General features: G+C 46.2%; 1 protein-coding gene across 1 annotated transcript in view; it reads right to left on the bottom strand.

The window, feature by feature from the left end:
- The window catches only part of LOC149332228 (neprilysin-1-like), a 55,721-nt gene that overhangs the window by 24,015 nt on the left and 13,276 nt on the right, over nucleotides 1–18,430 (bottom strand). The window contains exons 2-7 of the mRNA XM_089557484.1: nucleotides 13,540–13,611; nucleotides 10,965–10,997; nucleotides 10,560–10,572; nucleotides 5,678–5,781; nucleotides 4,078–4,257; nucleotides 200–519 (exon numbers count right to left, since the gene is read on the bottom strand). Coding sequence (XP_089413610.1) covers nucleotides 200–519; nucleotides 4,078–4,257; nucleotides 5,678–5,781; nucleotides 10,560–10,572; nucleotides 10,965–10,997; nucleotides 13,540–13,611 — 722 coding nt within the window. The remainder of the gene's footprint in view (nucleotides 1–199; nucleotides 520–4,077; nucleotides 4,258–5,677; nucleotides 5,782–10,559; nucleotides 10,573–10,964; nucleotides 10,998–13,539; nucleotides 13,612–18,430) is intronic.

Here is an 18,430-nt window from a genome sequence, read left to right as displayed (position 1 = left end):
AATTAAATTTAAAAAATGCATAATTAAGCGTAATTAACACTTAAGATCCCCGAACGATGTATAATTTGGGTATCGATATAGCCACGGTAATGGTGTGAAGTCACATCCACCGGAAGTCGTCACGACATAGTGTCCTCGGCTTTCGCCTCTCAACACTTTAGTTGCCAAAGTGTCCTCAATTTTTCAAAGGAGAACCCACCTCCTCTGTCACCGACTTGCGTCCTGTGTATTTACTGCACACGAAATTGTAGAAATCCTTGCAGGGCGGATGTCGCCAGTCGAGCGAAGCATTTATGAACTCTGCGGCAAGGTCGGTGCCGCTGCGCCTGGGTGTAGTCCGAGTGCGCGGCGTATCTTGCGTTGACGTTGCCCGCCGAGTGGACGTGCGGCGGGTACTGCTCGTTGTTGGGGTGGTCCACTCGGGGGTAGTCACCATTTCAGTAACGGCGCTTGTATCCTCGGAGTCATACTCGGGCAGCAAGTCGTCGGGGCATTCGGGCGTCGTCCGTGGCGTGGGACCTAAACACCACAAAGGAGTTAACGGGGCGCCTTAGGTTAGCGAACCGGAACGCACCATACGCCTCATGCGCGTCTGACGAAAGCATTTCAGTTTCTGCACCAGGCCGACACGCTACCTTCGAGCCTGCCGGCTATTTAGAGCATTCGTACGATAACTTCACATTGCTTTCGGCCTATAATTACCATTTATTACGGGACGATCCAATTAATTTATGGTTGTCCCGCTGTAGCTTGTACATTGGCTGCGACATGCTAGCTAGCGGCCCCGCCGCGGTGGCTCAGTGGTTACGGCGCTCGGCTGCTGACCCGAAAGACGCGGGTTCGATCCCGGCCGCGGCGGCCGAATTTCGATGAAGGCGAAATTCTAGAGGCCCATGTGCTGTGCAATGTCAGTGCACGTTAAAGAACCCCAGGTGGTCGAAATTTCCGGAGCCCTTCACTACGGCATCCCTCATAGCTTGTGTTGCTTCAGGACGTTAAACCCCTCTAAACTGAAACTGAGCTAGCTAGCGCGAATAAAACCGCGGACAGAGACAGAGAAACAGACGGGAAACACGTTAGACATTCATATTGATGTTTAGTTGATGTCTATAGCGTGTGTCCCGTCTCTTTCTCTGTCTCTGTCCGCTGTTTTATTCGCGTTAGCTAGCATGTCGCAGCCAGCGTACCAGCACCAACTAGTCCAACTTTCTTGTTTAATCGTTGTAGCTTGTAGAACAAGGGCGTCGAAGCTTCGCATGTTGGGACAGTCCTATACAAACTCCCGAAGCCTCACATACTTCGCGTGGTGAGAAGTATCTACTATTTTTGTGTTCCTTCTAATTGCTTTCGTCCATTTGTGGCACAGATGTGACCGAAAAATAACACATTCACCGTGTTTTTCCTTTCCTGGACGCCTAACCTAAGTTAGTGGCCAACATTTTATGCCTCGCACGAGTCCAAGCCAGCAAGCCTGCTCACTTTGCTTGGTACGGCCCTAAACGCGCAGTCTACATGAATTCGGGATGTGGCGTTGGTCATACTCTATTATTTCCATGAAATTCGCGTGGAGAGCAACATTGAATTTTAATCCACATGAAGTGTAGCAACACATCCAACATGATACACTACGTGGTCTTCACGGCCGTGGTTACTGTTTAAAACATTAAACTTCGCAGATGATCAAAATTCAACGGAAGGGCAGGAATATAACGAGCTAATATTAAATGCTGTCTTTCAGAGGCAATGTGAAAAAATTAAGGGGCACTTTGGCTTTTTAAAGTGCTGAAAGGCGAAAGCCTTTCCTGACGCACAGTTTGGCATTGAATGCGAGACTTTGTGCTGTACTAGCGCTTTATTTGACTACACACTTTGACTACACATTACAACTACACACTTTGGCTGCCGACTTTGACTGCTTCTTTAGCACGACTCTCTCTCTGCTTCGATGAGTTCGGTTGTATCCGTGACTTTGTTCGGAGTAATGAGGTATGTAATGTGGTCACCCACGGACGCCTTACGCCCCCTGTCGGAGCAGACGACAACTATTTTATTAGTTGTCGTTTGCTCCAAAAGAGGATGTCAGGCATCAGTGGGTGACCTCATTACTTCAAATCCGCGCACTCTGACGTCATAACCATTTCGACCAACCGAAAAGCGTGACATCTCTGCCGACTACCTTCTGTCGACAACGATGAGGCATTAAAGGCTTTCTCGCCTTAATATTTTTACTTAAAGAGAGGGATGTAGGTGGAAATCTTATAGTGGGATTACACATAAGTTGCACTAACTTAGCTCCTTCTAATAAAGGTGGACACATCCTAAGCACTGTTGTTCGTTTCGTTATCATCTCAGCCTACGTCCAGTCTTTTGGCTTAATATGTAGCAATCGTTCGTACTAGCCAAGCTGTGGACCTTGCCGAAACTCACATTTCAAATGACGAACGACACACGGTCTATGGGTTGCACGATGAACCTCCTAAAGATACTCTCTGAATGATAAATACTGATCTTATTCAGCTATCACCGCATTCTTAGAAGCATTGTTTAACTATTGCAGAGTGGTTATTGCTATGGACACACTTGATAGTTACTGGAAGGAAGAGCCTCATGACGTTCACGTCATTGTCGAGAAGGAAAGTGCAGTATGAAACAACACTATATTCTGAAAAACAAACTGCGCTAAATTCCGCACACCGCGCTAATTTTTCCCAACGAACATAAGCCGCAATATAGGCATGAGTACACTTACATCCAAAATATGGGCACCGGTGACCGAGACAGTCTTTAGAAATAGGGAGACGCTATTCAAGCGTCAAAACCAACAACTTGCGCTGGAGGAGACGAAGAGAGCTCCAGCAATTTTGCATGTGTGTTGTTACTCCACTGGGCATTATGCGGTGTGCCCGAACAACGCCGCGCTTGCGATATCAGCCGCAGCTACTTGACGTCCTTAATGTTATCGACATCGCGGGTTGCCTGATATTAGCCGTATTCGCGAACTAAGCATCGCGAACTACAACTCACTGAAACCGAAGCACAGTTTGTATGACCGAACCCTCGTGGTCAAGTGTAGACATAAGCATGAAATGTTATGCACTACCGGAGTAGCACTTTCTAGAGACGAGACCTCGTTGCACAGCAAAGTCGTGTCTCGTGCGCCCGTGCCGGCCGCTATAGACATTCCATAGACTTCTTATAAGCTCTATTGCCTTCCTATAGGTATTTTTTGTCTATGCATAGTCTATAGACTGCCTATAGACGAAAGTCTACTAAAACTGTATGGCCATAAATCTATAGATTGAGTATAGACTGTCTGCAGCATTTGTATTGCCTATAGACTGTTCTCTAGGATGTGTCTATAGATAGTCTATAGACTTTATAGGCAGAAGTTTGTGGACAGTCTATAGACTGCCTTAGAAAAATGGCTGAGGCTTAGCTAAGGTTAAGCCCAGTCAGATGCGAAGCATATTGATGGCTAGGCTTGGTAATACATGGCTTTCCTTGGTTGAACACTTGGTCATTTTAATACAACCACTAGAAGCCTTCGTCGTGGGGGAAGACAACGGCATGGCTACAGCGGAACGCCGACTAACCCCGAGACGTGCGTTGGGTGAGCGCCTGGATTGCCACGGAAGCCGCGTCCGCCTAACCGGTGGAGCGAGCGTTTCACCTACACCGAGTGTGAACGCGCGTTCGAAATGCGCGGGAATGCCGCTCGAGGACATTCCGGCGTCTGTGCGATGGCATCGTTCTCCCTCTCCCAGCGCGTGACGGTGATCTGTCGTGACGTCATCGTGTCACGTGGTGTGGCATCATCGTGTCGCGTAATTTGGAGGCGCACAACCACAGCGACGGCGCGAGGTGGGCCCCCGTTTCTCCACTGTCGTGACGTCATCGTGTCACGTGGTGTGACGTCATGTATCACGTGATTTGGAGGCGCACAACCACGGTGATGGGCTGAAGTGGTAGCTAAAGTAGTATGCTTCGCATAATACTTTTGTAAGGCCGAACACGACCAACTGTCTGCAGCGTCGATAAGTATTTCATGCTTAAAATTAAAGCACTCCATTGACGCACCATGTGACGGGTCTCCGGGATGCACTGAAACATCAGGTCTTGGCGTGATGATGCCGGGTCGCCGGGTGATCAGCCGCCACGAACCACCCCCGTTGCCGCCTCCTTTCTCGCCTCCGTACCGGCCATTCTGCTTGGCCCCGGCGTACTCAAAGTCGGGAACGGCGCCGCCTCTGCTGTCATCTGCATCGCATCAGTACATACTTCGTCACTAAATGTGATCAGACATGCGTCGCAAGCAAGCTAAAACACTGAAGTGACTTACAGCACCACCTGTTAATAGCCTGATGTAACCGTTAAAGCTTTTAAAACTCTTTTCGCATTAGCAAACATCGTTCAACATTTTTCTTAGCAATCTTTCACCTCAACTTTCCTTTCCCTCACTCCTGGCGCCATCTGACCAGACCACTCGTTCACACTCGCAGCTGAGACTTCTAGACCCCAATTCTAACTTTGATCTCTCGAGGAAACGGTCCTTCCATTGGCTCCAGTACCGCAAGTTGTTACGATGTTCAGCGGCATTGCGATGGGCGGCAGGTCTGGCCGTCAAAATGCTAAGGCCACACAGAAGACAGACAGAAGAGACAGAAGACCGCCGGCACCACAGATAAGATCCCTATCTTGTTTGAGATGTTAGCAAGGTAGTGTAACACTTCGAATGGCCTTGAGGTACAGTCGTCAGCACTCCTGTCTAGGCCCGTGTGCTTTTCGGGACACGCTCGACTCGTCGACTGCCCTTCTACTTGTGTGGCCTCCGGCATTGCGCATGGGGCTACTTTATCGTCAGTCACGAAGGCGTGCCCTTTCTCGACCAAAAAAACCACCTTAACACCTCCGTAGTTCCTGCAATAAAACACAGCGATCGAAATTTTTGTTCTTTTTGCAAATTTACTTGTACAGCCGGCCAAAGCTTTAGCTGGCTTGCGCGACGGCCGCTTTTTGTGCGCTCCTGCTCTTTACGACGAAGCAAACTTTCGGAAAGCTCTTTATTAAGCACGGGCTTAGTGAGGTTGTGCTTATAGTTGATATTTTCGCAAGTGTGCTCCGTCACAAGGGGCAGGAGCACGGAAAACGCGACCATCGCGCACGCCACCTAAAGATTTGGCCGGCTGTACATTTTCACGCATATTTCATAATCTATGTCATGCTTTCTATTGTGCGCGTTATTCTGCTTATAGTGTGCTGTGCTTTTAGTTCTAAATATTCTGGATAAACCCATGCCTTACGCCTACCCCAGCAGACGCTGACAGCGCGATCATATCACTCCAGTTTTCTTTGCAGCTGACAGCCGCAAATGCTTCCGCTGCTTCAGCCAGCCATTGAGGCCCAAAGTTCCTCGGAAGATTTGACGCGCTCGCTAGGAATTGATCGCTCGAGGGACAGCACAACTCTTCGCAGGGAGGAGGTTTGAATCTCCACCCTAGGCTTATCTTCACCCTGCGCGCATCGCTTATCATAGCGACCCCCCTTTACAATGTTCAAGTCTGAGAAGAGCAGCTTTACGTCTTGTTATTAAACATGCCCATCACCGCAACTCGTGGAAGAGAGGCCAGCCTAGCTAGCGTCCTTTCATTAGCAGTAGGCCTATTGCATTTGCACTCACCAGTGCCCATCGATGCTAAGTACACGAAGAAGACCAATCCGACAACTCCCAAGAACAGCAGGGTGTACACGACGCCTGTGATTACATCCTTGACGTTGCTGTCCCTGCAAGGACCACGACAGGTACACTACCAACCGCCACTGTGCACCGCGACATCATCATCATCAGCCTGACTACACCCACTGCAGGGAAAGGCCTCTCCCATGTCTCTCCAATTAATTCTGTCCTTCGCCACTTGCGGCCACCGTATTCCTGCAAATTCCTTAACCTCATCCGCCCACCTAACTCTCTGCCGCCCCCTGCTACGCTTGCCTTCTTTTGGAATCCACTCCGTTACCCTTACGGACCAGCGGCTATCTTGCCTTCGCATTACATGCCCTGCCCAAGCCCACTTTTTCCTCTTGATTTCGACTAGGATGTCATTAACCCGCGTTTGTTCTCTCACCCACTCCGCCCGCTTCCGATCTCGTAACGTTACACCTATCATTTTTGTTTCCATAGCTCGCTGCGTTCTCCTTAACTTAAGCCGAACCCTCTTTGTTAGCCTCCCCGTTTCTGCCCTATAGGTGAGTACCGGTAAGATACAGCTGTTGTATACTTTTCTCTTCAGGGATATTGGTATAGTGAAAGCGTGGAGACGGATCGCCATTCAAGACACAGCGCAAGACCAAGTTGGGCGGGCAGACCACTGGTACAACCATCTAGCTACCTCGCCATACAAACCGAACTGGCGCACTGCAAGCACTTTCTTTTATAAGATTGTATTCTTTGTGCACATCGTCCTCATATGCGCACTTCCGAAGCTGCGGCGCCAACAACCACGGATGAGTGCACGGATTATGTACTTAGCCCAGGCTGCGGCAAATTTGCCACTGTGCTCCACTGTTGACCCTAGATCGTGCATCCGGTAATCAGGAACCAAATATCCGAATAACCGACCTCCGCACAAACGACAGTACTAATCTGCTTTGCCCTTTCTCCATATAGATAGATAGATAGATCTTTATTTAGACAACAAGGTCTCGGATGCAGGGGCAAAAGGCAGATGCACTCTGCCTGACGGGGCCCAAGCACCCGACACAATGCTCACGACAAGCGGCAAAAGAAGCAAGAGCTTCATACACTCTCATTACAAAAAACAACACATAATTATACAAGGTAAAAGTAGGAGGAAGGTGCATACTTTTGCAATGACATAATTAAAGTAAATATTTACAAGACACATCACAACAAGAAAAACACGAGAATTCAAAGAGTTGACGGAAAAACAGGGACATCAAGAATTTTAATCATTCGGGCGAGAAAGGAGGTAAGCTTTAGCATTTCTATTGAATGACTTTTGGGAAACAGATTTCTGAATAATTTCTATGGCCTGTGTATGTTTATTTAGAAGACTGGGAATTAAATATGAAAGCATTTCGGTTCCATAGTTAGTCCTTACGAATGGTACTCTGTAACTGACGTGCCTTAATTTATAAGGCGCGTCACTACTAGAGTTTAATTGAACATATTTAGTGGGATGATGTTTGAAATCGTTAAACACATAAGAAAGCAGTTTCAACTCAAATAATTCATTGACTTTTAGAATAGAATGCTTAGAGAAGTACAAACCTGTATGATCATTGTATGCAAGGTTTTCGACATATCGTATTGCTTTTTTCTGTAATGTTATCAGCCTCGTGAGGTTAGTTTTCGTTGTAGATCCCCAAACAAGTAAACAATAATGAAGATGTGATTGAATTAGGGTATAATATAACTGCCACTTCAGCCATTTCGGAACAAGGTCTCGAAGTTTATATAATACACATAATGACCTTGATATGCTGGCATGAATCTTATTAATATGCAGGGTCCAACTCAAGTGTTCTTCAAAGATTATGCCTAAAAATTTGTAGGAAGAAACACGCTCAATTACGCTATTTTTGAATGTAAGATTAATTTCACTGTTATCAGGCTTGTTACGTGCCTTAAATACAATAAGCTTTGTTTTATTAACATTTAACTCTAGTTTATTTATATTCAACCATAAAGACAATTCTTGTAACCATGCATTTGCCTCAGCCTGAATATTACTAAGATGCATGCCAGAAAAAAATACACTGGTATCATCAGCATATAAAATTATTGTGGGAGTTCGAGGGATGGCTATTATATCGTTGATATAAAGAATGAAAAATACTGGACCCAAAATAGACCCTTGTGGGACACCGTATATTAATTGACCAGGTTGTGATTGATGACCATTCAAACATGTATACTGAACGCGACCGGAAAGATAAGTACGGATCAGATTTAAGGCAACTCCTCGAATGCCATAAAACGGTAGCTTATAAAATAAAATATCATGTTTAACTGAATCAAATGCCTTCCTGAAATCTAAAAAAAGTCCAACTGTAAATTGTTTGTCATCCATATTAGAAAATATTTTTTCCTTTATACTAAGCAATGCCATTTCTGTTGACTTCTTCTCACGAAATCCGAACTGTTCGTTAGCAAAAATTTGTCTGTCGTCAAAGAACTTACACAGTCTGATTTTGATCAAATATTCCAGCAGTTTAGAAAACAAAGGGAGTACAGATATAGGTCTGTAGTTGTTTATATTGTCATAAGGGCCACCTTTGTGTAAAACAACCACTCTGGCAATTTTCATACCATCTGGAAAAATACCTTGAACTAACGCGTTGTTACATATATGCTGCAAGGGCAAGCTAATTAGATCGGCAACAGCAATAATAGGCTCGGCCTTAATTTCATCTGCGCCTGCCGCAGTGGATTTGTCTAGGCTTCTAAGAAATGTGAATACTTCATGTTCGCTGCAAGGATTCAAGAATATGGAACTACCAATTGGAGAGGCAATATACTGAGCAATTTCATGATTTCTATTCTGCTTCTGAGATGATTCGCCAGAGGATAGGAAATGAGCATTAAACTTGTCTGCCAAAGCAGCGCCACTGTATTCAACACCATTGAATGTTAATGTGCTGGGAATATGGGTTGTCGCCCTTCCCATGAGGTCGCTCAAACAATCCCATATTTTCTTAGGGCAATTGGAGACTGCTGAAAATTTATTCTGATAATACTGTTTCTTAGCTTTTTTAATATCAGAGCCTAACTTATTTCTAAGTTTTTTGATATAAATCACTGTCACACGGTAATGAGTACAAAACCCTATGTTCCTCCTTTTAAAAGATAATAAAAGTTGACTGACTGATTAATTAAGTAATTAATTAATTAATTAAGAAGGGCAGGCCTTGAGTGTTTTGTAAAGCCTTTTGCCTGCACCTCCTTGGCTTACACTTGTTCACTGTAAGCCAAAAATTCAATAAAATTGATTGAGTGATTGATATATTGATATATTGATTGATTGATATATTGATATATTGATTGATTGATATATTGATTGATTGATCGATATATTGAATTATATATTGATTGATTGATTGATCGACCGATTGGCCGATCGATCGATTCATCGATCGATCGGTCGGTCGGTCGGTCGACTGACTGACTGATCTAAATGCCAGAATGAGAGAGCTTTCTGCCTTGTGCAAGACGTTCCTAGGAGGAATGGTATGGTAAACTGAAGAAAAACTATTTTTGTATTTCATTACCCAAAAATACAAGCGTGTGACGATCAAAACGGTGCAACGTGAGCTTCCAAGATGGCGCGAGGAGCCGCGAGGCCTGGCATTTAAAAAATGGCAGACGAGAGCGTTTGCGAACTTGAAAGGTCTGGGCTCTTGGGTATTTGCTGCGGCTTATTTCAATTCTACAAAATGATCACGGACGCAGTGTAGTCCTTTTTGGTGTCTCAAAAAACACGATTATCCAGGATAGAGCCCAAGATAGCCCAAGCCTCATAACTGCCCACAAACGCCACAGTTCTACGCCGCCAATGTTAGCACAATAATCGCCATGCTCATGAGCTCGCTCCACCAAATTGTAACGCTCCAGTGTAACACGTCAATGGGAGCAAGCTGCCGCTGGCGCAAGGAATACGCCCACATTTCTGCGGTTAGAACACAAGGATGGTGTGAATGCAATGTCACCTTTCGGCAGTCTCTACGTGAGAAGGTGAGGGGCAAGAGGTAGAGTTTTACACCTGTGATGGCTCGAGCCGAAAGGCAATGCCCCTTCGTAGAGATAGGGACAAAAATAAAAGTGGTTCAACTCTGCTGAACCGAGTTTTCAAGCAGCGAAAGCACAGCTCCGGTTTATATACCCCATACTCGGACGTAAAAACAGTAAATTGAATCACGTGACACCACGCGATGACCACGTGGCTTCTTACCGCCCTCTACCGGCCGCTTCAAAGGTCAGACGTCAAAAGTCAAAGGACAAGGTCAAAGGGCAAGTGGCGCAGCACCAAAGTGAACCACACATGATAAGGCAGGTGTGCAACCATTACTTATACTAAGGTCATTTCAAGGTCGTTCGGAGGCTCACGGCGAAATGCGTGTCGTCTGTCAAAGGTCAAGGTAGAAGGTACTCCACTAAGTGGACCACACATGTGCAGATATATGCGCATAGCAACACTAGCCATGACTTATCTCAAGATCGTTTCAAGGTCATTCGGAGGCTCACGGTAAATTGCGTGTCATCTGTCAAAGTTCAAGGTCAAATGTGGCCCACTATGTGGACCACACATGGTTAAGTATATGCGTATAGCAACGCTAGCCTTGAATTATCTCAAGGTCGTTTCAAGGTCATTCGGAGGCTCACGGCGAAATGCTTCGCAGCCATAGTAGTGTAGCTTTCGCTACAAAACGGTGAAATAATGGAGGCGACAGGGTTAGTGCACATATATGGTTTAAGCCTGCTGCTTGGGAATAACGTCCTGTACTCCCCGCAGAGGGATACAGAGCAATGGGGCTGCACTTACTCGTTTTTGGTGTCTGAAATGCAATAAGTATAGAATTAGCCTTCCGAGACCACACGACAAGTATCACATTAAGTTTCGAAGTGATTTCAGATAGATTGCTACTCATTTCTCCCAATTGCATGGCAGCGTTAGTTATAGACAACAGCGTGGAATAAAATCCAGCTCTGAATAATTTTTTTTTGTAGTAACATGCAAGCCGTTTTGCAAGAAATGCAAGCCATATCGGTACATATTTACGTTGGTGGCAAACACAGCAGACAATGGCCCGTAGTCATACTGCCTGCGGTACAAGGGCACTGTTATTTTTATTCTTTTCCTAGCCCTCTATAAAAGTATGTATAGGCTACGCGTTCGCTAAGTGCAGTTTCATCAGTTTTCGCATGAACACGCCATAACAGTACTTACACGAGTCGTCTATGATTTCGCTGTACACAAAGCCTGATAAAGAGAGGAGAAACAGTCAATGAGGTCAAACCTCCGCACAGCGACAAAGCCCTAACAAGAGTATAGCCTCTTCTGTGATTTTTTTTTTCTTTCGCGCTAGTAACCACGCCCGAGCCATTTACCGGGCACCAGCAAGGCCAACTTTGGTTTTTAAGAATGCGGAAGCATTATGGGGCTATGTCGCGTCAGGTAAAAGTGTCCGCTAAACGAGTCCGCAAATTATGTCCGCACAATTAAGTCGTTCTGTAACGATAAATGTGTGAAAGTGCGATTGTGATAGACAGTGTGCGATAAAATGTTGCCGTGGGAAAAATTTGGTTGATGAGATGTAATTAGTTAATTCAGCGCGAAAGAAAGCGAAAAATTACTTAGACGTCAAAATAGCCATGGGCGTCGATATAATAAACGGACGTCAGAACAGCCACGCAAGTTGATATAGTATGTGGACATTTTGCTTTCGCATTGCTCCAATGCGGGTCGCCGCAGTGATCTGATACTCTATGTCGTGCCTACCGACAGGCCCAGATTTTGCTCTCATGCTAACCACGGCGCAGTAAGAGAAACAGGAGCGCCTACTCGAACGCGTCGCATTGCATTCGACACGAGCTGGTAATGCTACGCGGAAGACACGTGCCCAGAGATCCGTGTCCTCTCCGCCTACGCACCCAGCCTCTCGTAGGCGCGCCTTTGAGCACCATCTATTGGTTACAGACATCGCCGCAGACATAGTTCTACCGGAGCGCCACCAGTCGGCACTGTTGCGAAGCGAAATGTAGGGGTAAATTGGTAAATTGGTTTTTGAGGAAAGGAAATGGCGCAGTTTCTGTCTCGAATATCTCGGCGGACACCTGAACCTCGCCGTAACGGAAGGGAGGAACGTAGGAATGAAAGAAGGAAGAGACAAAGGTGCCGTAGTGGAGGTCTCCGGAATAATTTCGACCACCTGGGGATCTTTAACGTGCACTGACATCACACAGCACACGGGCGCCTCTTGCGTTTCGCCTCCATCGAAACGCGGCCGCCGCGGTCGGGTTCTAACCCGGGTACTCCGGCTCGGTAGACGGAGCCTTACCACTGAGCCACCGCGGCAGGTAAGAAATGCAGGGGAGAACGGCAACTCAGGAACTTTCAAACTGAACCTCTGCTTAGATTACGACGCCATCCGTTAGATGCCGCACAAACTTCCACCACAATGTAGCACTAGTCGCGTACTCTTATTGACAGAGTCAGCTTTCTCGTCTATATTACTTCGGTCTTCATTTAAGTAATTTATTCCGTACTTAAAGGCCGCAAATATTACATGAAGGGCTGCAATTGATGTAAATCCATTCGCAACAAAGAGACGAGGACAATCAACACATATACTACAAAGATTAAATGTTAAAAATTATGAAAGAATATCAAGGGATTGTAACAATACAGGGAAAAAATGCACGCGGGGCAGTATGCATGTTTGAAGGTCAATCAATTATGCATGGTAAGGCCGACGAAAAGTTTAGATGCTCTGGCAAAGTCTGGCGCGTTTCGAATGAAATAATTTGTGATCTTTTCATAAAACTTTGCCGTTTGGTAAGGCATTCCAGAAGGTTACTGCGCCGGGAAAAAACTGTTCATAGCTAAACTACTACTATTGATACTGGATATGCAGTGACGGAGGGTAAGGCGACTGGACTTCTGACCGGTGGCTTTAGCAGTGGGTGCCCTGAAGCTACATGATAGAAGTTTTGCACGAGGCAAATGCGATAGATGATGCGGCGGGACTCCACATGTAAGCAGGGAGCATTTAAGTGCAGTGATGCTTATCTCATTTCAATGTTCTTCCTTATATATTTATTTACAAATTTCCTGGTTAAAGCGCGAGAGAAGGGCCTAGAAGGAAGGACACAGCACAGTGCTGACTCACAACTAAAACCACTTCTTTTTTTCTGACCAGCCTGTATAAATTTTCAACATGCAATAAAATTTTAACATGCAAAGCGAACGTATGAGCATTCACAGTCGAGGAACATTTTTGCTTTTGCGACGGTTCTACGGAGGGTGAGCTGATACATTCATCCTGAAACATTGCCCACATATCTGATGAAGCCCTGTTATCATATGCGCTGCCATAATTTCTCGTTCCAAGTAAATATTGAAGCACATACGATAGCAAGAAACCAACTCACCCAGTTAGTTATTCTGTTATTTGCAAATACTTATGCACGCCCTTTTCGGGCTTACGCAGGTGTGATAAACCGGGCTGGGGGATAGTGGAAAGCCTCGAGTTCGGCGGTAAGACGTTTTTTAAATTTTAAGGTGCAACGTATGTTTGGCGTACAGCCTTAGTCAAAAATAGGCAGCCCATAGTGATCCCTCACAAACCGTGCAACAGAGCACTTGGCGCTCAAACCCGTAGTCCTGACCCTGGCTGAACTCTGCAGAATCAACGGCGTCGTCGGCAGTGTCCAGCAGCTTGCATCTACAGCGACCCCTATAGCGCGCGTCACGTATGAACGTACGCTTCTTTTCAGTCTAGCTGGTCATTTTCCACACTTACTTTCCGGTGTTCCGTAGTCTGACACTGACTGAACGACGATTGCCATGGCGTACTTCAAATACGACACGTCTCCTGTAATCGGAGGAAAACGCCAGATGGCAGTCAAGCTGAGCTTGGTTTCTTTACGTGCCTGGTCTCTGCAGGCTCTTCTAGCTTACGGTACGTTTATGTTTCTAGTCCATGGTATCTAACTGTAGTTCATTTTTATGTTTCGTACTGTTCATTCATTGCGATTACGTTCTTTTTACGCGTTTTCGTTCCGCCACATTTTGATACTTGTTGCCTTTTCAATGGTTCTGCTTTTCTAGTTTTCTCAACTGTTCAGTTCTTCGTTATTGCATTTTTGCCACCCCCCTATCGTATTTAGAGGCCTTTAAGGGTTTCTAAATATTGCCATTTTTCCGCAGCATTAATGCTCTAAGACAATGGACAAGGTCGTGGATAATTAGGGCGAAAGTTTCATCAGGGAAGGTTTCCAGAGTTTAAGGCATCATGGTGGCATTCCCAGCACTGCGTAATCACGTCAACGCTTTCTCGCCTATGAGGATGAAGGACTGCCAAGCTCGCCTGCTCGCTGACGCGGACAGCATGGCAGCACAGAAGTACGAATGCGATCTACATCCTTGAGTCCGGGACAAAGCGTTAAGGTTTTCTGCGCGGGGTGGTGAAAACACCTCGGAGTTTGTGATTAGCCAACACAGTAGGGACAACAGCAAACAGTTGGACAACAGATGGGAGCAACAACCGCGACGACTACATGAGTAGCGTGCTTCCTCCAACGTATGATCGTTTCCTGCTGCCAGGATCACTTCTGCACTCGCAGCAGACCTTGCACTGTCCTCACGGTGGTCCTAAGCAAGGGCTGCACTAGCGAGCCGTACAATAAAATACCTCATTTCACTAATATTTATGTTCTGAACGCTGCACTGTCGGCACTGAGGCACGTAGTAGTTGAATGTTATGGGTCGATGTTTTGCCACATGAAACGTTTTAACCTGTGCCAAAATCTCAGCGTGCCAGCGCATTTTTGTTACTATACTCTGGAACAAAATGCTATCGACCCGGCCAGGTTCGAACTCGCGACCTTTCTAGCAGTAGCAGAAACCTGCCGCAACCCCGGAGAGTACAACCATTCTTTACTCATCAATTCACGGTCCTCGACTATACCTAATCCACGCTTTGTACACCATGTTTTTCGTATGACACGTCAGCACCTGTTATTTTGAGAACACAATTCCATGCCTAGAAGAACAATCTCTATGTATTCCACAGAAGTACCAACTTGTCCGAGATCAGCGTGGAGCCGTCTTCAAAGACGATACCTATAGTGCAGCCGTTAACTCGATCGTTGAGGTGAGCGTGGAATCTCGGGATCGCAAAGATCGGAAGCAGACATTGGGCTCACCTTAGCTAGAGCCAGCACGAAGGTGTCTCGCAGGAGGAAAAACACTGGAGCGACCACGGCGTTCAGTTCACAGGGAAGAGGTAAATCTCTGCAGGTTGGCCCTTTGGGGCAAGAGACGACTGCAGAGTTTAGCGACCGCCTGTGCCAAGAGATTCCTCGATAATAATGAAATGCGTGCCGTCTGGAGTTACTTCGTCTTCACAGAGCGCGAGTCGGCAACGCTCGTATCTCGAGACACGAAATGGAAGAAGAAGAAAAGAAGGTAATGAAGGCAGAAACCAGGCAGTGTGAGGTATCAATGACGCGACTGCGGTGCAGGATTCCTAGTTTAAATTTATACCTATGCAGATGTAGGTGGCCTCCGACAAACCTATGTGACTCATGCGGGGACGTTGAATCTGTGGACCCTTTCCTGCTCTACTGTCCAAAGTTCGCACTTCAGAGAAAGATTTACCTGGAGGTCCCTCTTTCCAGGTTAGGGCTCCCGTTATCTCTGCCAGTGTTGTTATCCTTCGGAGCGAGCGCCAAAGGATTTGCATTAGGTTCAATTTGTGGGAATCTCCATGATTACATAATTGCAACTGGTAGGTTGATTTGCTAACTCCTTTAAAAGTCTCGGAGTTTTTTTCATATTATTATTATTCTCGTCAAAATGTTCTTTGTTATTTCACTTCAAATATTCTTCTGTCGTTTTTCATGAATACATTTTTCAAATTCACGTTTGGCTCCGATATTTTGTCGTAATCCTATGAAAATTTCCTTATGTATACCACTATACCTTGGCCAATCCCCCCATGTGGGTATGTGCCATTATAAAGAGGTGAAGAAGAAGAAGGCCACTCCCCTGTCCATGAAGAAACTTCATCTGAAAAACTCTCTGTGCACCCCAATTCTTGGCCGATCCCCCTGTGTGGGTATGTGCCATTGTATGAGGATAACAACAGCAACAGCAGCACTTCCCCGCAGTGGCTGTGTGCTATCTTCATTTGAGGCCAAAAATTCAGGGGGCACTTTGACTGTCTAAAGTGCGTAGAGGCGAAAGCGTTTTCCGCACCACTTTCAGTGCTTCTGTGGCACTGGCGGCGTCACATGTAATTGAGTACTAATTACTAAGTGATGACAAATCACTAATTAATGGTTAATTACTGAATACTAATTAACTGCTAATTAAGCTTAAGCTTAAGCTTCGCGTTTAGGAGTGGAACGCGACAGCGTGTTGTAGCGCTGCCAGGGAGTCCACGGAACGCCACCACCCGTTCGGCGCGATGCCTTGCCGTTTCAACGCAACGGTTTTTGAGGAAAGGAAATGGCGCAGTAAATCTCTGTCATCTCGGTGGACACCTGAACCGCACCGTAGAGGAACGGAGGAAGTGGGAGTGAAAGAAGAAAGACGAAGATGGCCCGTAATGAAGAAAATGAAAATTGTATTTGAGGAAAGAAAATTACGCAGTAACTGTCTCACATATCTCGGTGGACACCCGTCAAAATTCAGGGGGAGGGGGGGGGGGGGGGTCTACGCCTCGCTCGTCGGTAAATTGGTTTTTGAGGAAAGGAAATGTATTTCTCTCTCATATCTCGGTGGACACCTAAACCTCGCCGGAAGGGAAGGGAGGAGGATGGCAGTGAGCGAAGACACCGTATTCACTAGACGTGCCTTTGTTCATTCCAAACCATCGAGCTGGCATGGCGGAGTGGATAGCATGCTCGTCTCGCACTCCGAAGACCGGGGTTCGATTCCCGAGCTCGACCAATTTCTTACTAGGTTTTATTTATTTATATGGCCTGACTAGAGAAGTTAATTAGGCTAATTGGGTAATTAAGCAATTAACTAAGCTCAGTCCCACTTACTTGGAGCATCACTATATGGTCCCTTCAATTGGTTGCATGGTTACTAGCCAAAGTACAATTGGCCCCGTTTGAAATTGGCGCACTGTGACGTCACGACCGTTTCGACCAACTGAAAAGCGTGACATTCTCTGTCGACAACTGCTGCTTACAACGATGAGACATTAAAGGCTTTCGCCTTAATAAACCAACCAGTGTCACTGCCAAAGTGACGATGGTGCTTTGATGGTGGTGTTGTGTGTTCGCATGAACGTTACGACGTAGAGTGGGACCGTGCGGTGGTCCAGGGACCCAAGGGGGGTCTAACACACTTGCCATGATAAAGTTTTTCTCTCTCTCTCTCTCGGCTCAGGTTCAGCTTGGACAGCAGCACTGCGGCTAATGTGTTGTGGTGCGCACGATAAGGGTTTAAACACCCCATTTTCCCGCGTATTCCAGAACTCCATGGCAGCCGAACGCAAGATGAGGGGAAATCTTTGGCCATTCGGAAACTGGTGGGTACCAGCGGCGCCTTGGCTGTACCCTGCAGTTCTTCCATAAGAGCAAAATGCTCGAGCCACAACCGCCATGGTGACACAATAGATAGGCGATCGGTTAAGACCGAGGACAAGGGCTCAGTACCGTCTGAGGGGGTCGTTTCGATGGAAAGAGAGAGAGAGAAACATTTATTTAAACTACCCGTGTCCGGGTCTGTGTTCTTGATGGAGAGGGGGTTCAGATTCCTGCTACGTGTAAAGGGAGTCGAGGGCCTCTCAAGTTGCACTGTAGCAGCTTTTATCTCGGCCTCCTCCATTATGTAAAACGGACATCAATAAAAGAAAGAAAGAAAGAAAGAATGAAGAAAGGAAGAAAGAAAGAAGGAAAGAAAGAAAGAAAGAAAGAAAGAAAGAAAGAAAGAAAGAAAGAAAGAAAGAAAGAAAGAAAGAAAGAAAGAAAGAAAGAAAGAAAGAAAGAAAGAAAGAAAGAAAGAAAGAAAGAAAGAAAGAAAGAAAGAAAGAAAGAAAGAAAGAAAGAAAGAAAGAAAGAAAGAAAGAAAGAAAGAAAGAATGAAAGAAAGAAAGATTCCTACCCCAAGGCGGTAAGCACTGCAGCTGCTGCAGAAGATTGCCCCATAAAAAGCCCGCTTTTCCGAGGTGAGCAACACGGGCCTCCCACGTGAGTATGTGGAGAGAGAGTGGTTTGCGACGTTGCGTGGTGTTGCCTCTTGGAGTGTTCCAGTACGTGTGTGCGAGCGGTGGTATGGAGCCACACTCTTGGCACTGGTGTGTATAGATGTCCTGTTGTGTTACGTGTAAGGTGAAGTCATTGGGCAGTGAGTGCATTCGGGCTTGCCTGAGCAGCACTGCAGTTCTTTGAAGTAGGCCCTTCGCTCTTTATGACGTTTAGCCCTGTCCAGCAGTGGTAAGTATGGTTCCAGCTAAGCCTGGAAGATAAGTGAACACCAGGAGATCGAGGCTGCAAAGTGGACTAGGGCATTGCCCACGGAGGAAGAATGGTCTGGGGTCTGTTCGATGGCACTGTCCATCGATGGCGCTGTTAATATGGCTGGATGGCGCTGTCCATACGCAGCTATAGTTGTCATAATATTTGTAGAGAACTGACTGCGAGCGAAATCGTGCACAGCAGCCTGTGAGCCCATGC

Source organism: Amblyomma mixtum, chromosome 8 (genome assembly GCF_055824585.1).
Source record: "Amblyomma mixtum isolate Tamu chromosome 8, ASM5582458v1, whole genome shotgun sequence".
Lineage (NCBI taxonomy): Eukaryota > Metazoa > Arthropoda > Arachnida > Ixodida > Ixodidae > Amblyomma > Amblyomma mixtum.
Note: the sequence above shows the minus strand (reverse complement) of the source record. Positions and strands in the feature narration are given on the sequence as shown.